The sequence below is a fragment of the Halichoeres trimaculatus genome, unplaced genomic scaffold (assembly GCF_033239565.1).
Source record: "Halichoeres trimaculatus isolate MK-OKI-2021-1 unplaced genomic scaffold, fHalTri1.1 fHalTri1_scaffold_3, whole genome shotgun sequence".
Taxonomy (NCBI): Eukaryota; Metazoa; Chordata; class Actinopteri; order Labriformes; family Labridae; genus Halichoeres; species Halichoeres trimaculatus.
In genome coordinates, this window is record NW_027437181.1 from 12,713,946 (window position 1) to 12,738,097 (window position 24,152).

The 24,152-nt window shown below is 40.3% G+C and overlaps 1 protein-coding gene and 1 long non-coding RNA gene across 6 annotated transcripts in view; one reads left to right on the top strand and one right to left on the bottom strand.

The window, feature by feature from the left end:
- Nucleotides 1-715: 715 nt before the first annotated feature.
- LOC141787510 (uncharacterized) lies at nucleotides 716-22,267 on the top strand. The gene is made up of 3 exons (XR_012598078.1): nucleotides 716-795; nucleotides 894-1,083; nucleotides 21,870-22,267. It is a non-coding gene; the product is annotated as an uncharacterized LOC141787510 (long non-coding RNA).
- nhsb (Nance-Horan syndrome b (congenital cataracts and dental anomalies)) overlaps nucleotides 1,576-24,152 on the bottom strand; it is a 54,391-nt gene continuing 31,814 nt past the window's right edge. Inside the window, exons 1-13 of one of the 5 annotated variants that reach the window (XM_074665970.1) lie at nucleotides 20,953-21,037; nucleotides 13,309-13,461; nucleotides 13,086-13,222; nucleotides 12,869-12,916; nucleotides 12,600-12,644; nucleotides 12,416-12,460; nucleotides 12,102-12,164; nucleotides 11,654-11,843; nucleotides 11,357-11,488; nucleotides 10,643-10,795; nucleotides 6,325-9,504; nucleotides 5,943-6,066; nucleotides 1,576-5,853 (exon numbers count right to left, since the gene is read on the bottom strand). In XM_074665970.1, coding sequence (XP_074522071.1) covers nucleotides 5,226-5,853; nucleotides 5,943-6,066; nucleotides 6,325-9,504; nucleotides 10,643-10,795; nucleotides 11,357-11,488; nucleotides 11,654-11,843; nucleotides 12,102-12,164; nucleotides 12,416-12,460; nucleotides 12,600-12,644; nucleotides 12,869-12,916; nucleotides 13,086-13,222; nucleotides 13,309-13,461; nucleotides 20,953-21,001 — 4,947 coding nt within the window. In that variant the 5' untranslated portion in view covers nucleotides 21,002-21,037 and the 3' untranslated portion in view covers nucleotides 1,576-5,225. Of the gene's footprint in view, nucleotides 5,854-5,942; nucleotides 6,067-6,324; nucleotides 9,505-10,642; nucleotides 10,796-11,356; nucleotides 11,489-11,653; nucleotides 11,844-12,101; nucleotides 12,165-12,415; nucleotides 12,461-12,599; nucleotides 12,645-12,868; nucleotides 12,917-13,085; nucleotides 13,223-13,308; nucleotides 13,462-20,952; nucleotides 21,038-24,152 lie in introns of those variants that run through there. The other 4 variants (XM_074665966.1, XM_074665967.1, XM_074665968.1 and 1 more) reach the window with 4 other exon arrangements.

Genomic DNA, 24,152 nt, shown 5'->3' on the forward strand with positions numbered 1-24,152 from the left:
TGTCCTATTAAAAAATGATACTTGAAAAGGGTCATGACAGTTTAATGTGCATTTGTATTAATATCTTTGCAGCTATAGTGTATCATTTTGGTACTTCAAATGATTGTCTACGGTAAAGTGCAGGCCACATCAATAGAAGAAAATGCAAACACTCCTTTTTGTTTGTTTTCCGTTTTCTTTGCCTCCTCCTTTTTTGAATTTCCTTTTTTTGTCCTGTGGTGTTGTTCCTTTGAGTATTCACTTGTGTGTATGTGTGTGTTTTATTTTAATTGTGTTTTCTTTTCTGTTATCATGTTTTCTTTTCTGTTGTCATGTTTTTTTTTGTTGTTTTTTTTTGTAATGCTGTCTTTTTTTTACATTTCTTATTTAATTAATTAATTTTTTTGTCCGGTGTTTTGCACTTAGGGGTCACCATAGTTTTGTGTAGGCTGTGAATGTCTGCTGTAAGGATACATTGCTTGGCCCGTTGTGATACATTACACATTAATGGACTTAATTTTATTTAAACTGAATCAAAGTAAAACCTGGAAAAATGGAAGAAAAAAACCCAAGTAACTCAAGCATCACCAACAAGTCTAACGTGGTTTTGATGCCTGCGATAATCCACCCCTGTTGTAATAGTAGGAACTTTGGGCCAATGACTGACGTCAACGTCGAGCCAATATGAAGTCGTACCTGGGATTTTAGCCTACACTAGCAGATAGCCCGGTGTTTTGAGCTGTCAGATTTTGCTGTAGCCACTAAGCAATTTTATTTAATTATTTTCCAGCAACTAGAATTTAGGAATCGAACCCGGTGAGTCGTACCGAAATGAAACCACATATCTTTACGCACTAGTTAGCTTGTTGGATTAACTAACCCGTCTACTCATTATTTATGACACTTGTTCAAAGAGACAGTCATGTGTTCCAATTTTTGGGCCCATTTGATGGTGACACACCTTGAGCACAATTATCTGAAGAAAGATTGTGAACGATGGCAACATGGGAAAATCAAGACCTGGCAGAACCCTGTTTCATTGAACTGGCTGTTACTTCCAATAGGAAAGATTACAAGCCCCCCAATCAAATCTCCAGTTACAAGGTGAGTCACACATCTCAGCAATGTTCAAGGTGACTGCATTGCTTGTACATTCTTTGATGAGCAACAGCAATGTTTCCCTTTGTGTGTGCTTGTAGTAGATCTAACTAAATGACAAGGTCACTAAGAGCTAGATATGTGTGTCTGGGGACATTTGTAAACTCATGAAGATCTAGATTCTTTGTACTATTCAAAATCAACAAAGTTCAAGGGCCTAATCCTAACCCTTCATCAATTCTATCCGTACTTAACCTGCTGAGGCCTCAGACCCCCTTTTGCACTAAATGCTTTGTTTATTGTTGTCTGTATATCGTTTAACGCAATCATTCTGAATCTGTTAAACGCTTGATGATGGAGACAATCTATTGTTGATTCAGATGGGCTCTTATCTCTGAGGCAAAAAATACAAAACACTGCCATCTTGTGGAGAAATTCTGTAAATGCATTTGATTTTGCTTGGAAAAAAATTAAGTGTCACACAGAAGGCTTTCCGTTTGAACGCAATCACATTTATTGGCTTTTTTCTATGCACAGTTACTAAGCAGCCTGATGAGCTGTTAAAATGAATTGGATATAGAATAATGGATTTTTCACAATGTTGTAACCCCTCCCAAAAAAATAAATACAAGACTGAAGGTGTTGTACAGCTCCAAAATATACAAAGGCTTGGAAATAATCATGTAAACTTTGAAAAAAAAAAACTTTTTCATTTTTTTTGTTAGATTTTATTGATTTATTTTACAAAAGAAAGAATTTGAAACATTTTCTTTAAAAACTTATTTACAGGTTTATACAAAAATACAAAAATGATTTAAATCTGTTAAGTCTTAACTAGTTTTAAACATGGAGCCTCTTTTAAATAGATAATTACACTGTTTTTTTTGTCAACATAAGTATTTTTTCGGTTCGCTGTCACTAATTGAGTCTGTTTTGTGTTCTTCCATACTGTACACCTTTAAGAAAAATGAGTCAGTGGTAGTTGTCACATTTCCCTGTAGGTCAAAATTGCAGTCAGACATTTAAAACAGTTTGGGACAAAAAAATCTATAAGGTTATAGATTTTTGTTTTGTTGGATTTTCCACGCTGGTGAGGACTGAGGTTTGAAACAGCTAAATGAGTGCTCCACTCCAGACTGCATGGCAACCTTACTGTTTGTCTTTCTGATCAAATTGTGACAGGCAATGAATCCATCCACTGCTTTCACAAATTAAGGAAACAGTCTTAAAGTAGCTGTATGGCATTAATGCCAGGTACAGTACGGAAAAATCACAGTAAACATTTGTCAAATACTTTTTCTCACCACAGTAGTGTGTAGTATTGTATCAAATTTAGGTATCTTATGATCCAGTAATAATGTTCTGTGTGAATCCAAAAATTTCTAATGAGTCAAAAGGAAATACAATGACTTTCTGATCAGATAAAAACTAGTTGTGAGGGTCCTGTGTTTTTTTGTTTGTTTGTACATTTGATCCAAAAACGGCTTGTCCAGATGTGCACTTTAAAGTGAATCAGCAGTTTCTCCTGGAAAATATTTCTCTCACTTCCATAGCTCCAGCAAGACTAGGACTCAGCACCAAGAGTGTTCAGATTCTCCATCCCAACAGATTTTTAAAATCATTTTCTTTACAGTCTCTTATACCTATGATTGTCCAGTGAGTAGATATACAGTACAAGATAAACCCCTGTTTGTGATCACGACTATACAGAACAGAATTAGCCAGACAATTTGTACATCTATAGAACACACTATTGAACTTGACATTGGAACGGAAAATACAAAACTTTTTCTCATGTTTTGGAGACATCCCTCAGATAAAAATAGTGATGTGGTGTTCTTTTCTTTTCTTCCTTCTTTTTTCTTTACTTATTGCATGCGATAAAACACAACAAATAAAACAATGAACAGGAACAAGTGCGCTTCAGCAATATGGGTATGACAAATGTTAATTCTGATAATCATTTCACAGCTTTTTACTCTCCCCATCTCACACAGTGTCAGTTCTGCAATTCTGATTCGCTGAGTATTAAAAAGTTGTGGTTTTATCTATCTATCTATCTATCTATCTATCTATCTATCTATCTATCTATCTATCTATCTATCTATCTATCTATCTATCTATCTATCTATCTATCTATCTATCTCATTTACAATAAAACAGTAATATGCTTGCTGAGGTATTCACAGAATACAGTGAATGGTTTCTATTGAAGTACGGTCTCGGTATGCAAGAAGTATTTGTGTTGTGTTTGCTGTGGTAGGCAGGTGAGAGTTCAAACTGTCCACTGATGACACTTCACTTCTGTAAAACACTGGATACTCCACATGAGTAACATTTATTGGAAGGATGAGAAGGCTTTACGTCATGATCAAAGACAGATGATAGATAGAAAAGGCTGCAGCAATGCACTGGATGTGGGGCTGACTTTCCTCCTTCCTCTGTTTCCCCCCTGTCCTCTGTTCGTCTTTCTCTGCAATACTGAGATTGGATAGTAAGACAAAATGGCGTACACCAGCCACTGGGTTGAGCTTTCACCTGTCTAATGCTACTGGGTCAGTGCAAATGAAGGAGAGGCAACAAGGAAAGGAGAACAGTGTACATGGTTAAGAGTCATGTGTGATGTTGCCAGTGAGACCTGTTCTTCTTTGCTACACTCAGGTTATTCCCTATAAAATTTCTGCTTGTTGTTCTATATAGATATGACTTCTTATATTCAGTACAAATATACATTATGTAATTTCATTATAAGATATATTTTGTTTCAAGAAAAATTCTTGAAAAATCATCAAGTGCAAAATTGAGGTTGGAAATCTTTCCAGATTAACCTCTAGTCAAACCGATTGAGGACCCTCTAAAGCATTTTCACCGTCTGCACTCAATAGTATCTTTAAAACTGCTCTGAAATGCACCTTCTCATCGACAAGTCAGCACAGCAAGACTGGGCCAGCAGCTGGAAAAGCTTGAATCAGTCTTAATATACTTTGTTTTGAGATTGGGTTTAAGTATGTGATTGAATTCTGATGAAACATGGAGCAAGCCCATGCATTGGTGCAGGGACTTATAAATGCCCTGCTTACAACCACCTCTAATAGAGAAAGGCCACTGTGCGATTGTCCAAAACTAGCCGGTATCTTTGACAAATGGGCCCCATCTAGACGCAAGCCCTTGCTCCTTCTTGTAGACACTCAAATCAAAAAACAAATAAATTTAATCACTGGCAAAGTGGTAAATATGTTGCTAAACCTTTCAGAGTGAAAGATTAAGTATTCCTAAAATATAAGATAACCACAAAAATGTCGACAGAAAACCAGGATCCAGGGGATGTTTCCGTATTGGGTCATGCAACATGGTGAAACATTATCATCATGTTCTGAGGTGTAGTTTTACAAAAATACATGCATCATGTTATCTTTTGGATATATTAAATGTGAAGAAATATAACATTGGCTCTGTGTGTTGTACAGACTATGTAAGGTCTGAAGATGGAAATTGAGTAGATAAGTTGGTGCTTTGTTGTTAGTAACTTCCACAATGAAACAACCCTTACTTCTTGGCAGAAATATTAGGTATGGACTCGGGAAGTTTGGCCAATGCTTTGGGCACCAAAGTTAAAATAGTATTTAATTTCATCTGATTTTTTTTGTATTTTGATAAGAAAGCAGTTCCTCTTGGTCACAAACACATCCACACCATTCAAAACACACAAAGTAGAAATATCAGTGGATACTGCGTGTGCTTGTTCATGCACAAGCACATTGAATGTATTCCACAAATTTCATATTGTAATTTAACAAATATTTGGGACTGTTTTTTAAAATGTTATTATTTTTTTTAGAAAAGACAGTTCAATCAAAATATGTCTTAGTACTTAAGTATTTTCTTTTTTATTATGAAGGTTTTTTTTTTAATGATAAAGTATTTAGATATATCCTTAAAAGTTTTCATGATCATCACTTTATGGTTCTTACAATACTCTCTGACAGCCTTAGATAGAATTGTTGTTCCAAGACCTGGGTCTGTTTCTGCAACAGTCAGATTTAGTGTGTGGCCTCAATGACACACCTATTCAATACTAAAAAAGCAGAATTGACCATCTCAAATGCAGAAAGCAGCTATAAAGAGAGGACATGTCTTTTCAGGTGGTTTTAAGAAGATCTGTCGTCATGGGGGCTCCCATCTGAGTTCTCTGTCTCTCCTTCGGAAATGGCTTGCATGGGAGCTGTGTAGAGGCGGCTGCGTGTGCTGTAGCGACTGCTGTTGGCTACAGGTGGAATCCGAGAACGTCCTTGTCGAGATGCAGCGGACATGGGAAGGGTTTTGGGGGTGAAACTCTCAGAATTTGCCCTAGGAAAAAGGCCTGGTATCTGGATTTGATCAAGGCCAGGAATGGGGGGCTCTGGAAAGGTAGAGGGTGGTTCCTCGACCTGTCTGATGGACCCTTCCTGAACAGACTCCCCAGGGGTTTTAGGGGCAATAGGGCTCTTAAGAATTTCTGTTGCTGACATGCGGTAACTGGAATCAGACCTGCTACCCTTCTTGAGTAACAGGAGTTTAAACTCCTCGTTGGATGTGCTGGATTTCTTGGCGCTGCGATAGATTGGCACGGGGGCTCGTTGTGATCCAGCGGCTGTGGCCAAGATGGCAGGGATGTTGAGAGGAGGGGCTGGCGGGATAATGACAGTGGAGACAGGGGGCACCGGTGCCGTTGGACAAAGACGAGACTTCACGTTTAAGTCTCCTGAATCTTTCCGGCCAAGGACCTTTCTTTTGGATCTGAAAAAGGGACATAAATGATAATTTACACAGTACATAATGAACACACAATAAACACTGACTTTAAAGATATGAAAAAATTACAACACCTGTGTATCATTGCAAACAAGTCCTCAGTTGTACGGGTCTTGCTGGGTGATGTGATCATAATGTCATCGTCCACTTTGGTGTCATCCATCATGGGGGACAGAGAATTATCACTCGGCGTAGAATCTGCAGCATACAACACCCCATTACTTTTATAATCTCCCCTGGCACTAAGTTAACAGTTGCAGTTGGTGATGTAATATTTTCTTACCCACTGTCTGTTTTTGAAAAGTTAAAGCACTGATAACTAGTTATTTTGAAAGCCATGTTTTTTTTTTTACCCAAAAAATGTTAGAATGTAATTTTATAGCCTTATCTGTTTCCCTTTCTGTACAAATGATGACTTCACTAGTTCTGCTTGTTAAATCTGATCTAAAAACGTACCTTTACTAAAGTAATCCTCAGTATCAGGAGTGGTTGAGTCATCTTTGCCCTCCTGTGGCTGCTGCTGATGGGCACTTCTGGTAGCACCTGATGTCACTTCCTCCTCTTCTTCAGGCTCTTCTTGTCTGCCTTTCTTTGCATCGCTGATTAAGTAAGGATGCGATGTCTCCATTCCGGTACCAGGCACTTTGACTGGACTAGCCCAGGGCCCTGAGTCTAAATGGGATCCCCCAGCAAACTCATACGCTGGAGGAGGATGGTGTTCAGAACGCATGCCTGCTCTGGGGCATGCAGGCCTTGGTGGCTCTTTCACCTGCTCTTCCTCTTCCTCCTCCTCTTCTTCATCATCATCATCATCTTGGGAGAATGAGCGTTCCCCCAAAACCCTAAACTCAGGGTGTGCATGAGCTGAGTGAGTGAGCCCTCTAAACTCAGTGTGTGAATGAATATGTGTGTGTAGATCAACAGGAGAAGGGTGGGGAGCACGGGGCACAGGCCGATGTAGGGGTGAGCTTTCCTCTGAGAGATCAGCTGTTGGGTCCATCCGAGCTCTAAAGGCTGTCATAGCCCAGAAAGTTCCTGGTCCATAGCGGTCCTGTCTGAATAGCAGGCTTTCATAGGATGGAGGTCCATCAGGATGCCGGCCTGGAGGAGGAGGCTGTGAGTGTTCAGGAGAAGAAGATGCATGGTCATGACATGGGGGTCTGGGGGGTGGTCTGCGAGGAGGCAGAGGCCTTGTGTTAATGGGTGGGGGCGCAAGAGTGGAACTACTTGGAGGGCATTTGGGTCTTGTAACAGTCTCTGCTCCACTTGGAGTGTCCTGGTCTGCAGTGGTGACACTGTCTGTTGGTTTGCTAACAGAATGGAGCTGCACTGACCTTAGTGCAGATGGAGTAATTGCTAAAAGGTTTGAACTGGGAATTGTTGGAGCAGAATTGGAACTCAGCAATGGGTTGTTATTTGATGCCTCTGGGGGTAATAACTTTGTCCCAGTGACTAAAACATTCCCTACCCTGTGTTTGTTGTGGTGGAGTGTGTGCATGTGGTGTGTCCGGTGGGATAACGTGTGTCTGACATAACCACCATGAAGAACATTGAGATCAAGTTGAGATGGTGGAGGTGGGAAGTCTGGATCTCTCTTATATCCAGAGGAAATGGAAGTCCCATCTCTGGGGAAGTGCTGCAGGGAAGAGAGAGAAGACTTCCTCTCGGGCACTTTGGGCTTTCTCTTTCCAGCTGAGGGAGACAGAGGTCCTGGGAAGAACGCTGCCGAAGATGAGGGCAAAGTTGATGTGGGAGTCTCTGATTGGCTAGAATAGCCACTTGATGGTGAGGCCAGGCCAGCTAACTTTTCAGGTGACCCAAGTTTGAAGTCTCCAGGTGGTAGTGGTGGACTAGTTGCCCTAATTTCTGCCTGAGCAGGGGCTGGGGTTTGAGTTTCTGTGGAGGAGGAAGAGCTGTCGGGTGACTTTATACACTCCATGACTGTAGTGCCTGTGGCTGTGCTTGAGTTGGACATAGAGGTGTACTCACCATTGTTGGACTTGAGCTCAGTGTTGTGAAGCCACAGGTCTGCATAGTCAGATTGCACAGCACCTTCGTCCTTAAATGAGTGTGTATCTGCAGAGCTGAATGACATGGGCTCCACAATGTCCACTGCTTCACTTAATCCCATTCCCCAGGTTCCCAAAGGCTCTGCCACTAAACAAGATGTCTGTAATGGTTCTGGAGCACCTCCAAGCTCTAGTTCAAGTTCCAGCTTCATATCTGCGGAAGACAATGTAAGTTCTTGTTCACTAACCGTCTTTGGTTGATCCTGATCTGTCTGTGTGTCTGTTCCAACATCAACACAACTACTGGTCTCCTTCAGTGATGATGTCCGTTTTGGTGGTGGAGGTTTTACTTTGGGTTTCCTTAGTGGGCGACATGTCCTCCCCAGGGTCATAGTGCCTGCTTTGTAATCAGCTGTGGGGTAGACTCCATGGGATAGTGGGGTTGCCACAGTGTTGGTTTGGCCACAGTCAGGCCCTGGGTCTGCATAGTTATATGTGTATCCTCTGTAACTCTGATTATACTCCCCAAAGTGCAGAGAGGAGGAATAGAACCCCTCTGAATCAGACGGATAATGACAGCCAGACTGTTTTTCACTGTGGCTTGTCTTGTCATTGTAACACATATGGTCTTCAAGACCTTGTTTGGAGCTATAATCCTGGGCTAACCCATGGCTCTGGCTAAGGTTTTGGGTCTGGTCAAGGTCATGATCAGGATCAGTCTGGTCCTGGTCTTGGGGGTATGTCCATTCCCCCTCACTGGCAGTACTGACCCCTGCATCATCCAGTTGATCTGTGGCTGAGGATGTAAATGAGCTTGACCTGTGGCCCTGTCCCTGGGGTCTGAGGTCAGAGTGGTATGATGGATCCAGGGAGAATCCTTCATCCATGGCATTGGGCACAGTGTTTAGTGACAGCTCGGAGTCACAGTGGGATGAGCCTGTCAGAGGTGGAGAAGAGGGTGGAGGGATGGTTTCAGATGTCTGAGAAGGGCAGGTGGAGCTAGAGCCACTCCAGTTTCCACTCGATGACTGGTGGTCCTCCTTGTGGTCAACATGGCTGCCAAGGACCCCTGTAGTAGACACAGAGTGAATAGGGCTGCTGAAAGTATCTGAGCTTGATGAAATCTCACAGCTGCCCATGTCAGCCTTCCGGGGCAGGCGAGAACGACCTCTCTCCATCCAACTATGCTCTGGACTTCCTCCTCCTCCACTCCCTCTGTCTCTTTCTCCTGATCGTTGCAGCCTTTTGAGGCTTCCAAGTTGTAATGGTTCAGGAGCTGCCTGGTCATCTGTGCTCTCTTCTTCATCCTTCATCATCATCATCATCTTCATTCTCGGACTTGGGCCAGGTGGAATAAAGTCCTCTGCTTCATAAGGTGAAAGCTCCTCATCTTCATCATCATCATCATAATTGTCATCGTCGTCCTCATCACTGTCCATCAGGCGTCCACCTTCTCTTGGTAAGCTACGAGAGCGTAATCGCACGCCATGAGCTGTAGCACTAGTATATGTGGAGTCTGACTGGTCACCCAAAGAAGAAATATTCCCAGTTGAATGGGACAGAGAAGAAGGGATTCCCTGATGGCCTCGTTGCGCTCTGATGCGCCTTCTGGAGGGAGCAGCTGTACCTGAAGAGGGAAAAAAGAAAGGAGAGGAAAGGGAACAGAGGGACATATTTCTTACTTTGCATGAATGTTGACCTCATAGGCTCTGTAAATAACCCTGAGTTAACAATCTGAATTAAAGTTTGAATGGATCTAGTTTGCAGATGAAAGCATACTGGTTTGATAATTTAATGGCTGCCTTCAGATGGTTGTCCTGTTGAGAGTTCCTAAAAACACAGTTTTTCAATTGGATGAGCATGGCTCTGAGGGATGATGCTGTGCATCTTTTAGAGTGGACCATCTCTGTCTCCATGGAACAGGATACAAACTCTTCTTGGCTTTCTGAAAAGTTAGTTTACTTTTGCCTAAAAGACAGCAGAAAAACAGAACAACTGTCTTAGTTAAGGCATCCAAACCGTTTAGCTATTTTCGCATAAAATCATGGTTAGGGCCAAAGTAATGTAAGTAACAGACCACTACACAGATATGGCAGTGCTCCCTTTTTACTAAATTTTTTCCCCATATAATTTAATCAAGTTTTTGTTTAATTATTTCAACATTTACTGTACCTTTCTTTTTTTATAACTTGAGTGCAGTCAGTTGTAGAATTAATCAGTAGGTTGGGTAAAGTAATTAAGACTATTACTGGGAAGTCTGGTAGTGAAATCAGCCCAACAACACAGGATAAAAGGACAAAAAAAGCTTAAAATATAATGTATCTACGCTGAATTAGAAACGATTACCAAAAAATGTAATGAGTTTCCTCCTGGAACCAAGACAAAGATTAGATTGACAGTTTATAAGATTTATTTTGTGCCAGCTCATCTCAAAAGTGATGACTACCCTGGGAAAACTGACAAGCACACCAAGTATGCACACAGGATTTAAGGTACTGCCCCAGGGGGACATATACTGTGTTTTTAGGAAGTCCCTTCTCCTCTTCAAACTTAGCAATGGCAGCTATCTGAGGAGGAACATATGTAAACATCTTAGAAATAGTCCCAATATAGCACTAAAGAAGAACATTTTGTAATTTTATTTAAATCAGGATTGACTGAATAGAACTCCTTGTCCTAATCAGTAGCACAAATATGTGAGCCTGATAGACTAAAATGAACTGCAGTAAAGAAGAATATATACTTGTGCATTCTCAGAAACGTACATGCTATAAGGAAATCATCTGTCTGGCAGCCAGAGTCACGAGTGTGATGGAGGCGACCACTGATAGAGAGGTCTTCCTGACAGAGAGAGAGTTGGTGCGGGTTGGCATGGACGATCACTGTGCGCTCCCTTGCTACGGGTGATTCATCTGAGTCTGAATGCGAAGAGACAAAGCATGTTGAGTGTCCAAAATATCAAGGACAGACCTTTTCTTAAGAGGATATAAGGAAAAGAGAACCAAACATGGCCTCCACATTGGAAGGTGATCCACAAAACAACAAAGATCATTTTGAAGTTTTGGCCATTAGTTCTTAGCTAGCTTAACTGAGGACAATCAGGCTCTCCTTGACTATTGATAGTTTGTTAAAAAATCAGTTTTAAGGCATCTACTGAAGTCATATTAATTGGATAGAAAATATGTGTTAGCATCTTTCATGTACATGATTTTTTATTACATAAAAACTACATGCAGAGCAGGTAACTAGATCTAAGCTGAACTAGGAGGTAGTACATAAGTAGCTAATATGCCAGGTTATTTTGATTTCATGTGATTGTTGATGCTCATTTAGCTTACTGTCATGTATTTGGTTGCAAGATCACTCCACCTCTAGACCTCAGCCACTAAATGGATAAAATACCAAGGAAATTTTTCCAACCTAGGACCCACACTTCATGAGAATAGCCCAAAGTTTTCAAGTTGTGCTTGTAAACATACCCATGTCATGCTGTACTCTTTTGGGTATTCCTGTGATAGTCTTCCGTCTCCTCAGCTTCCTTCGCCTCTGAAGAACTGACTGGGAATGGACCAGAGAGCAACGAGCACTTGCTTCCCTGTCAAATCCAACTCCTGCAAGAACAACACAAAAGCCTCACAATGAGCCTCAAAAAGACTCAACGGTTTGGTTTCAAAAACATAAACAGATATGCAGGTGGTATGGTTTTCATTCATTTGATCCTCACTGGTGCCAATTGGACTCTCATCTAATATTAGTATTTGTCTCCTTCCTCTCACCTGTAACGTTAATGGGGATAATGCATGAGGAGATGGCGTGAGAATCAGATGTATTTTGATCTGATGGTGGGTGGTTTTCCTTGGACCAGCTGGTCTGTTTATCCTGGGTTGAGGGGGCATTCTGGACTGATGCTTTGGCTCTGTGGCCTCCCAGGACCTCTCCACCTTCACCTTCCTCCATAGAGGTAGCCTAAAAAAAGACAAGAAGCAGGAAAATTTGTACAGTTGTAATGCACATTACTTTGCAGTGCAGACCACAATACATAGATAATTCTAAATATGCCTTTGAGGTAAGATGAGATCCACTTTAACAATCCTGAAGGAAATTGTTCAAGACATCAGTTTTTTAGTAACCCAACGCAGAGGAAAGATATCAAAGAGTAAATAAAAATAAACTGGAAAAAATGATGATCTACAGAACAGAAATATAAAAACAAGTGCTTGATACCTTTCTGTTCCATGGAATGAAGATGCAACCCTCAATAGGGTGAAGTGAGTAAAAGCACTCAAACTAAGAACACAAGATATGAAAGAAAGAAAAATGACATGACCATCCAAAACACAAAAAAATTAAATTAAAGCTTGAAGGAAAAGACAAAGGACAATAAAAAGAGACAGACTGCCACTTTCCTCACTAAGACACAAAGACCTGATGTGGAGCTGTTTGTATTCTTTTAAATTCTTGCAGTATTGTAAACTTCACACTGAGCAGAGATTTTTTTCTTCTGTAATGAAAGTCTCCATTCAAACACCTCTCTTTACCTTTCTTTGGATCGTCTGATTATCTGCATCTCTCCCCGCCCTCTCCTGAGGAGAAAAAAAAGACATACAATATAGAACTGCTGAGAGTGCAAAACAATGTTAAAATAGTTCTTTTATTTTACAGATGAAATTAGAATGGAGTTTTTGGTATTTTATCTGACTGTGTGTCAGATGATATTCTTACTTTTCTCTGTATTGTCTGGATCTCTGTTTCCTTCATGGTCCTCTCCTTTAATGTAAACAGAGAGTATTTAACACTAAGTTCCAAACTTACAGACAGGTAATTCTGATACCAACATGTTAACATTACAAAATGGATTTCTGTGTACTGGTGTGATGGTACTTGAAATCCCAGACTCATAACATAAAGTGTGCACACAGGTGGATAAAACGCAAATTTTACAGCAAGCATCAACATGCTGGACGCTAACACATGTAGAAATAACTATTTACCTTCCTGGGCTGATATTCTAACTCTCGTTCCCTCTCTGCTCTCTCTTGCTGCATGGTGACATCAGAATAACAAGCTTTGTCAGTTTGATTTTACATACATTTCACAAGAAGCAAAATTTAGAGTGAGCACTGATGACACAATTAAAGTGTTTTCTATTTTCCCTGCTACACCCTGTGCCACAAACACTCTTGCACCAAAGAACTCCCTTGTTCTTACCGCTCGTGCCAAGCGACTCCTCTGCTGCCGGCGTATGGAGTGTGGTGAGGGAAACGTGGGCATAGGTGGTGCCACAGAGATAGAAATGGTCACCCTGTTTCTTTCCCGACTTGTGGAGCGTTGGCGCTGTTCTTCGTCTGTGAAAACAATCATAAAAAGTTACAGCCCATGCCGTTTGTAGATGAAGTCATACACATGCAAAGACACGATCCGCCTGTCTCACCTCTGTGCAGCGCTCGGAGGCTGAGCTGAGCACTTCTGTGCAGCTCCTCCAGACACGGTGGTCGGGTACAAGGATGAAAGATGTTGTGTTGCTGGTGCCATGGAGCCTGATAGTGAACTGACAGCTTGCTCTCTATGTCGAGGTTTGACACCGCTGAAAGGAGACAGGAGAGACACAAAACGTTAAAAAAGTGTTTGAGGTTGAAATATAAATATAAAATAACTACTTATATGAACTAATAAAAAAGTACATGTATTATTTGTTTATGTTTAAAGATGCTATGAGGAGGATCTGTTTTAACTGCACTCCCTCGCCACCTTCTGGCTACCAGTCTCACTTACGCTGTCGTAATGACGTGGAGCAAAGTGTGTGTTTGTTTTGGAATTAAATGGAGATCTAATTGAAACAAATTGTCTTTGCTCAAGACAACTTTTTACTGGATACAATTCACCAAGGTAAAGCCCGGTGCTCCGATCTGTTTAATAGTCGTCTATATTTAGTGTAGCTGGCAGCCCGGTGCTCTGAGACGTGTCCGTCATGTTTAACATTAGTGAATCCTGGTAATGTCCTGCCAGTCATCAACCTAGCAGAGCTAATGTAGCCGGGCTCTTCATTTTATTGATAGACTCTCAAGTTTAAACAGACCACTGCAGTATGACTGCTATTTGTGGGTTGGAATGGACATCACAAACAGCTTAGTCCCTGTCTTAGCCTTTCACTTGTCTCTTAGCTTTTCTGTCACAGTCCTGTTTAGCTTTCTTCTGCTCCTCTATCCTTTTTCTGTCTGACAGTTAGGCTCAAGTGTTCACCATCACTACAGAGTTAAGTACAGAATTGTTTTCAGCAGAGAAAAACACAGATCTCTCTTCTCACATTTAAACTTTATCAGCTGACGTAGTGTTGTCATAGAGACTTAGGGTGCTGTAAATCAATCCAGTCCTGCCTGACCCAATTGGGAAGCTTAGAAGTAGCATTTTGAAATAACCTTTTAACCTGTATATTGTCACTGATAATCTCATTTTATAGTGTGGATTATGATCATCCATATATCTAGAAGGGAGACTTTTGCAAGATCACTTAGAAACTCCTCATAGCCCCTTTACCTAAACAAAGGTGAAGCTTTTCCTTAGTCGTCTGAACCAATCAAAACTTCATCTTTTTAAAGACTCAGTGTCTCATTATGAGGCCAATTTTTTTACTCTTGTTGTGAACGTCACTGTACTTTGTGTAATTTCATTCAATCAAAGTAAAACAAGAACATTCACTTCTTTCACTCAGTGATCCCCACTGACCAACAAGCTTCAACTTCCATTTTTTCCAGCTCACTTTGCAATTCCATGACTCATCAACATCAAAGCATACCACATGCAAACTTATTTCCCATTTTTTCTTTTTGTCTCATACACCAAACAGTGACGTGACAGAAAACAAACTGTTGCATTAACTTCAAAGTGCAGAAAAAAAAACAAAGTGAAAAAAAAACAAAGATTGTTTAAGTTATGGTCTAAAAACAATCCACTAGACAACTTGATATGCATGATATTACCCATGATGAAAATCAAGGTCCACAGCTGAAACTGTCCTCAAATATCATCAAAGAAAACGTTTGATCAGTTTAGTTTATTAGCATTAACATATCTATTAATTCTTTATAGTGATTGGGTGCTTGGAGATGCTCCCCCATTGTGATCCTCAGTTGATCAAGATTTCTTTGTACCTAGTACAAAAAGCTGATCTCCAATCAAAAAAGCACAAAGAAACAGGAGACATGCACAGCAAGAAGCTGAGATCCAGGCCAGGCTTTACAATGCACCTCCATCAAACTGAAGCCCCTCACTTAAGCAGGTCAACACATGAAAAAAAAACTCAAGTCATACAAATTGTGACAACAGACGCTTTATAGAAAAACCTAAAAAAATAAAAAAAAAACTGAAATTATTATTTCTTCTAGTCTGAAAATCTAAGTGACACACCAGCAGGTGGCAGCTTAACACACCTCATCTCATCATTTAAGGAAAGATAACAAACATATCTACATGGATGGTCTAAAACTGACAAGAAGAGGAGAAATAGTCTGATCTTTTTCTCCTTTCTTCTATCAGAGCCCCTTGCGCTCGATTATCCCATGTCCCCTCTTTTAACTCAGAATTCAAATTGCAATTGTGTCCTTGAAAGCACCACTGTACATCAGTAGCCAGGCAACCTTTCATTACTAATCAAGACATGTATTCACCTGCTATTAAATCAGCACGCTCACATCTGCAGCACTCTGCTAATTTAAAGTACCCGCTAAAGGACAAGCAGTCAGCCAGCTTGTTCCAGCTAAACAAACGATCACACCGTTTTTGTGCTGGAGACTGTCACATATAGATACAGATACTCCTTGATTGATGACGGAATGATTAATTTGGACAGTTTCTCACTTGTTTGTATAAGAGGGGAAACATGCAACAATTGTTCAGAAAATCAGATTGACAATTACTATTTCTCAGCTTTTTATTTCCCTTAAATGAATTAAGTTGTCAGTATATTCTGGAAAATTCTTGTGTTAGCTGCACAGAGATAGACAGCTCATTGAAATGCCTTGAATATTCTTTTTCTTGGTTGTGCAGAGAAACATAGTCAGTATTGAGACCTGGAGGAACAGAGGTGTTTCTTTGAAAACAGTGACAGTAATGTGCTGACCTAGTTGATGTGACACAGTTAAATTAGTGGATTTGTAACGATGGCTTTTCTGCCTACCAGCCCACTCGCCCCCCTGATCTTCCTCCTCATCATTTCTCCCTCTTTGATACTTTTTTCCCGCACTCTTGCTGTCATCTATAAAGTCTTCCTCTCATCATTATCATCAGATTTTAGTGCTGAGCCTGCAGTACTCAGCTAAAGATTCCCTGCAGTTTTATTCTGTACGTCATGCATAGCACAGGATGATGGTTTTAGACGTGAAGCATCTACGAGGAGCTTTCAATTCAGTGTCCATATTATCGGCTGCAATGCTTTCCCTTCTTTTAACTGGCTGATATACTACAGCCTGTAAAACCCCGCTCAGAGGAATGTGAAGAAAACCTCTTTGGCACAGTAACAGATAAAATATTCAACAGAAAGGGCTACTTCCCAGGTGACAATCATGTTACCTTTGCCACTTACATAGAGGCACCAGGCCAACATCTTAACTAAAATTTCATAACTATCTAAAAACTTCTCATAGGAGGTTAAAAGATTTCCTCCTGGGGCATTTTTTCATATCTTACACTTAATTATGGCTGGTATGTTTTTAATTATTTTTAAAAATTTGAACATTTTTTTCATTCAACACTCATGAATAAGAAAACAACCAATTCTTGTATCAGAGACAGGGTTGTGAAGTCTTGTTAACACTGACAAAGATCATCTGTTGCCAAATAATTGAAAAGCCAGCGATGCCACTGCACTGTGTTTTGCTGTGCCCGGATTTATAATCAATTTCTTAAGTTTCATTATCAAGATGTGAGACAAATCATATCCTAATTATCTCAACTCAGAGTGGGGACAAGCAAAACAGAAACCAGGAAGCAACAGGTAAACAAAATAAAGCAACGAGGCAGCAGCAGCAGCTGATGCACCACCCCTGTCAAAGTGTAGGAACATTTTAACCCTCAAGGTTGCAAAGAAAGAAGGTGCCTGCAAGATCTTTGAGCTGGACATTGCTTATTACAGGAACATGTTGGTGATGCACCATCTGTCTTTTGAACAAGTTTCCCCCCTACTTACTTTTTTCTTATCTTTTTTTTTCTTCCTGTCCTTCAACATGGTTCACATTGGACAATAGATGTAACCAAAGCTCAGTTATCCATTTTACTCTGACACCACAGTAGTTTTATTTAGAGAAAAGACAAAATGTGGCTTGAATTAGAATCAGTTTAGAGGGCTAACGTGAAATGAAAAACCTGTTTCCTAAATAAGAAAGATTTTGTATTTTGTACTTTTAGTTCTTTCTAATCAGCTGATAAATAATTTTAGCAATCAATGACATAGTGATTACTGAAATAGTTATTGGCTGGAGCCTGAATCAAACTTATTTCTTCTAAGTCATAAAACTTTATGCTATACAACCTTTTTTTAGAAGTGTATATTTTCAAACAAACATTGCTGTATTCAACAATCTGTGGTCCATTTTCTGCACATGCATTAGTGGAGGTTTAGTTAACAGGCTTAAAACTCAGTTTTAAGGAAGGCACAGAGAAACTTTCTTCCTAAACTGACGGATATGAAAACAGAAACAGTCTTCAGCACAATGAGGCTCATATTTTTCAGCTTAAGTATTTAAAATATTGCAGAGTACAAACACAGATGATACACCAGCAAAGATCTTTATCTTCAACAAACAAACACATTTAAATCAAAGTATTTAACGTAAAGCTGTCCACACAGGGTCTACCAGTGTTGACCACTCTGCTCAGCAGCTCACCGACCTTCCCTCTGGCACTAAGTCACATGACTCGAAAAAGACTCAGCAAAATATGAATAATGCAATGCTGGAATCAAAGTTTATCGTTATCTCAGAGAGACAATTCATAAAAATATTTGATAGTGTTTTTGCAGAAATAATCTGCAGAATCTACTAGAATATCCCTTCTCTTTCCTACCTGCGTTGTTGCACTCCTGTCTCGCTTTTGCTGCTTTGCACCTCTTCTTTTTTATCTGCACCCGATTATGGTGAATTTTGTGCTGGGTGTTGCCCATCTTTAACATCCAGAGGAAATCTAAAACCTTGCTGAGCACTCGAACACACTCATCTAGCCCACACTCTTTCTCCCTCTTTGTCTTTTACCCACCATCCCTCTCCTTCCTACTGTATTCCTGCATCTGCTTCCCCTCCTCCTGAAATCTGCAGGTGCAGTGTCAGCAACTTGCACTGTCATCATCAGGACTTGCATGCCAACAGCACCAAGAGGAGAGGAAGTACAGTTAAAAAAAGAAGGCACAAGATGCAATATAGCGTAGTTAAGTAATGCACTGGTGTAAGGAATGCAAAGTTTTCAGCTCTTAAAAACTGGTTCAGATCAAGACGCAATTAAAGCCTAAACATGTTGAACTCGTGAATAAACTAAATGAAAATTTTATTTGTTTTTTGAAAATCTATGACAGGGTGGTCCAGTAATAGGTTACAATCCATACAACAATAACCACTGGAAATGATCGAGGTGTAAAGACAGATACTTCGTGTTAGGTATCAAACAGTCCCAGTAAAACCCAACTGCTAAGACAGGAAGGAAGAGCAGCATCAGACAAATTTTAGTACCTTTCCTAACATGACGAGCTGACCTGAACGTCTACTTTAGAACGTGAGCTGACCAATGTTCGATAAGAAAGAAGGTGGTGTCGGAAATTCTCCTTTAAGCTTTCTCTACCCATATGTCTCTTTTTATGCAACCAACTCTTTGTCTGTAAGGAGACACAGTTTACCTCTTATCTAAACTGTACACCTGCTCTGCTCATGTCTCAAATTACTTCCTTTAAGGATATTTAGGCCTTTTTTGGACAGTGGGACCTGGGATCAAACCTCCAACCCTCTGATAGAGAGACAACAGACTCCACCACTAAGCCACAGCTTCTGGTGGTGAAGTGAAGCTGGAGCGCAGACATTTGCAGGGGACTGACGAATGTTTGAACACAATGACTATTCTATTTACTTCACTTTTATACTTTAAAAATCATGCATAAAATATTATATTTGTGGTATGTATAGTTTTTCGCTTTCAAAAGTAATGCAACAGAGTGGCAACATTTATATCTGTAACTCAACCAAAATGCTAGTTCAGAGTCACAATATACTGACTGACATGGCATCAAGAGATCCATCTAGTTAGGACTCGTGAAAAGGGCTTTAGCTGATCTGCCAGTGTTCTTAATGTTGACATTTAGGCTTTATCCTGCTCATTTGTGTCAATACCTACTGGATCAGTTTTTCAACATATCTGATAGATTTTTAATTAGTTTAGGCTTTTTGCTTTATAAAAATCACTACTTTGTCAGAATAAGGAATAATGTCGAGAAAGAGAGAAAGCAAAAGTTCAACAAAGAGAAAACAACCGGACAATAACTATAATAGGAAAAGATATAATAATGGACTAGGGGTCATGAGCACTACAATCAAGTGAACAGCTCTGATCTTTTTTTAGCTCAGCTGACTACAGAGCAAAAAATAACTGTGCCTAAAAATTAAAGCAACAAGGCACAATTATCTCTGACATTTAAAATAAGGCCATTAAATCTCTTCATGTCTCTTTAATATTGCTCTTTCTGTTACAGCATCCTCTGTCTATCTCTCTCTCCCTAGTCCAGATGTGAGTGAATGTAAGTCATTAGTGGAGAATGTATTAGGGTGTATCTGGGTCAGGCAGTACACTCCCTATGGCAGTAGCTGCAGAATCTTGTCGTAGTAGACAGCTGTTATATAAGATACACTAGCTGGCCAGTTCTGCAGAGGGAAAGATGAGCACAGTGAGTGGGTCCACATCGCTCAACATTCACATTATGCAGCATCTCATCTCATCTCATCTAATCTCATCTCATCTCATCTCGCCAACAGTAGTACCATCTTTTTGAAATAAAGTCTTCAAAATGTTGAAAAAAGCATAAAACAATCTATGCTTTATATCAGCTTGCCTTAAAACAATTTGACAAACACTTTCCTGTCCCTGATCTTCCATTCTGTTTCTTCACTTAAGCTGTCTGCAACTATTAGGTACTTTCACGATTGGTTAACCGATAAAGCCAACAAATCAGTCGTTCAAGCCCAGTACAAGAACCCCAGAACACAAACTAAAGCTTTTAAATGTGCATCTTTGGCTTACTCAAACAGCCTAAGCTTACTAGAGGATCTCAAAAACCCATTCTAATGTCACATTTTTTTGTGTAGCTAGTAATTTATTGCAAAAAAAAGTAGTAAAATAATTAAAGCCACTGTAAGTAGCTTCGTTTTGATTACAGTTTGGTATTCCCCAACAGTGGGTCATCCTATTTCTATGCCAGTCTAATGTTAAACATTTGTTACTGGTATTGTTTGACAAAAAAAAAAATTCAAAACAATGTTTCCTTCTTTCCCTCAGTAGTCAAAGGTTTCTCCCAAAATAGGTAGTGTTTTGGCTCACCTGTGGTTACAGACAGTAAACAAAGTTAAATATCATCACAGAAATAATCAGTTTTCTTCTTGATGTTATCATTTGTTTTTGTAGGTTACACCAAAACATTAGAATCAATTTTAGTCTCATTTTCATGTAAAAACTCCTAACAGGAGCTTCAATCAGTTACATCATTTTTGTTTAAAAATGCATAGGAACATGCATTATCTTATTTTTCTCAAAGACCAGATCAGTATTTAGCCAATGGGGACTTAACATGCAATCAAAATAATGAAAATGAAACCTAAAGTCTTAAAACTTGTTGTTTGCGTCACTTCTAGTGAGCTGTTTACATAAATTACATGGTATCATAAGCACAGTGACAGGAGTGAATTGCACAGCAGGACCATCACAATAACTGCTTGCATGCGACATCACATTCAGCTGGTACACCGTTACAGTACAGTCACATCCGCATGGATAAAAAGCAGAATAACAATAAACAATGCTAATAGGAACAGACTGATGCCACGGACAGTACCTTTAGTTTGCATAGGGGCACAGCCTAGACCAAGGCAGGCCAAAGCCATGTTCAGCAGCTGTCTACTCTAGCTTCCTCCTTTTCTTCTTTCACTGCCGCTCCTCCCGTCCTCCTGGTCATCAGTCCCTTGATAACCTCGACTTATTCCCTCTTAAAGACCTCTCTTACACATTCCAGTGTAAGTCTGGCATTCAGACTGACAACATCTGCAGACTCAGGAACCCCCCCCTCTTCTCCTTACCCACCCACCTGCTGTCCCAGCTCTCTCCTCCCTTAGACAATCCAACAAAACACTGAAAGAAACAGTTTCTCTCTGCCTGTTTGAAATTTAAACACTCTGGACTTGTTGGCGGTGACATTGTTACACATGGACGGATAAACTTATGCAACATCAAAAACTCAAACAATTTTCAGTCCCGTCTGTTTCCTCTGAGTCACCCCCGTCTGTGGGTGTCAGATGGTAGGGTCCTGCCTGGGCATGGCCAGTCCCTGACCGTAATCTCTTTATGATGCAGTAATATGTGAAGGGAGGAGAGGGTGGAGGGGTTCAGCCTCAAAGTATTAATGTATTAATCCACCTCATGCTGGGAATATGTATCACGTGTTCAATCCTTCAACTGCATCCTCCGCAGAGTGATGATCTAAAGATGTGAGAGAGGATGTTTGTGTGTTTGTGTGACTGTAGAAAGAACACCTGACGGTCTAGGCTTTATAAAGATTTTACTATTTAGATTATGTTTTCTGAAATATTAGGACAGAAACTGGAGACTTCAGACAGCACTTTGAAAACCACCAAGTTAATGTTTTTAATATCATTTGGTGTGCTCATCAAGAAATCTTGTCCACAGTGATTATGAGGATACAACTTCCCCATGTGCTGGCAAAATAAACAGCATGATTCTCTCACACACACACAGGCGGTGACGGAGAGAGTGTACGAGCACCCTGCCCGGTAATCTGCTGTAATCTGGAGCTCTGGCAGTTCACTGACTTTGGAGTAGAGCTGGCAGTCTGCTCGAGGAGCTTTCAGCCTCCCGCGGCTGCCGGGAACAACTCAGACACACTGAAAATATTCACAAACACACATGTGAAGCCACCACGTGTCTGCACAGGCTCCACCACAGCGGTCAACATCAGCACCAGCAGGGGAGAACACGGTGGTGAATATCAAATGTATGAATGTGACCCGTGGTTTGCCTCAGCTACTTACAGCAGTTTGTCTAAGCAGGATCGCTCGGAGCCCTTTAATAGCTCATCGTCCCTGGGGTTGTTTATCAGTCATGGTATTGAGTGATCCATGAAACATCGGGGCAGATCACAGACCTTTCAACTACATATGAGCCTCATAACCTGAGATTCTAATGGTTTTCCTGCTTGAGGAGGTGAAACACTTTTTATATAGATTTCAGGGTAGTCTCACTTAGTTTGGTTTTGGCAAATATGCATAAAATACCTCTGTCACTGTATTTGTCCCTACATTTTTGTCTTTGTCCTGCTTTGTCACACCATGAATTAACCATAATACCCCCATTCGTCCTCCCCAGCTGCACACCTGCCCTTTTGTTCCCTTCTCATCAGCCCCTGCTCTGCCCCTCTGACCTGCATAGCATTTATGTTGAAATAGCTGGATGTGTGTTCGCAGTTCTATGAAGCTTTTAGGCTTGTCTGAGCTGGTCTGTCAAGCTGTCCCTGTGTCCAACATTAAAACCAAAAGTTGTATTTATAGCCCTCCCAATGTCATAATGAGCCAAAGAAAATAACAACAAAATAGCAGTTTGAATGTTCCAGTGTTATTTACATGCACAGTGTATTGAGCATGCACCCACTTTGATGAATGTGCTGCTTTACTGCCCCCCTGTGGTGAAATATCAACACTACATAGACAGGGTCAATCCTGTAAGTATGTCCAGGATTTTAACATTACTGAAGTGTTGGATAGATTTTTAGCTAAAAAAGCACCCATATATTTAGACTGAAAAGGGGTGATCAAAAATTTCTGTTATAGGAACTGTTTCACGTTTTCTGAGATAGGATAAATGCTTTGTGACAATCAATTCAACATAAATAACTATGCATTTTTATGAAATGAGTCATTCAGTTCTAATCAGAACCAGATTTTCTTTAAAATAAAAAGTGATTTCTTGGGATTTAACATTATTTGAACAGTTGGTGACTAATCCAGAGATTTAATAGCAACAGCAGTGTTTTAGGACTCGAATACATTCAAGGAGAAGTAGCCTCTAAAAGGAAAAACCCTAGGGTGGGACATGAAGGAAGAAGAGACATACAGCAAGAGGGGAATTGTTTTTTAGATGGACATGCAGCTGGAGTAAGACTGAGCTACCTCTGGCCCCAGTGAACTGTTTTATTGGATCTGATGCATTATTAAAACACACACACACACACACACACACACACACACACACACACACACACACACACACACACACACACACACACACACACACACACACACACACACACAATAATGATAATAATAAATGGCTTAATTCATAAAACCAAATATTTTTTTGCTCAACAAAAACAAGGAGAGTTGTAGAAAACATACCAGGTTGAAAAGGCTTAAAAAACAATAGAGGAGTGACTCCAAATCCCACCAATATGTTTCTGCCAGTGGACACAAGGCTGCTGAGAAAAGGCACAGCAGCAGATAAATGTTTCATCATCTCATGTTGTTGTAGGGCCTCTCCTCCTGGCTCACACTTTTTGAGGCTTCTGCATTTCCACAAACCTCATCAATATTGCAGCATTGTTCCTAAAGAGGCAGTAATCAGGGAAGGAAATATGGAGAGAATAACAGAGCTGCATAAACTGAGGGGAGGAAATTTGTTCTATTCTTGTCTATTTACTGAAAAAGAATTTCTGTCAATTTTACCTGAACAGGGAAATGTACAAAATCAAACAAAAAGTCTGCAAATACACAAAAAGACACAACAAGCACTTCTTGTATCCGAGGCATAGGATGGGTCACTCATGGTCTCTTGGTCTAATAACCACACTTGCTTTGAGTCCCTATTGTCCTTTGTTCTCTCTCATACCACCGATAATCTATAAGATATCCTCTGACTCCCTGTGACACAGATTTGAGACTCTACCGGTCAGCATCCAGTTACTTCTGTTTCTTTTGGTTTTGATGAAGGGAAATAGAGTTTCTCCCCTTGAAACATTCATACAGAAGT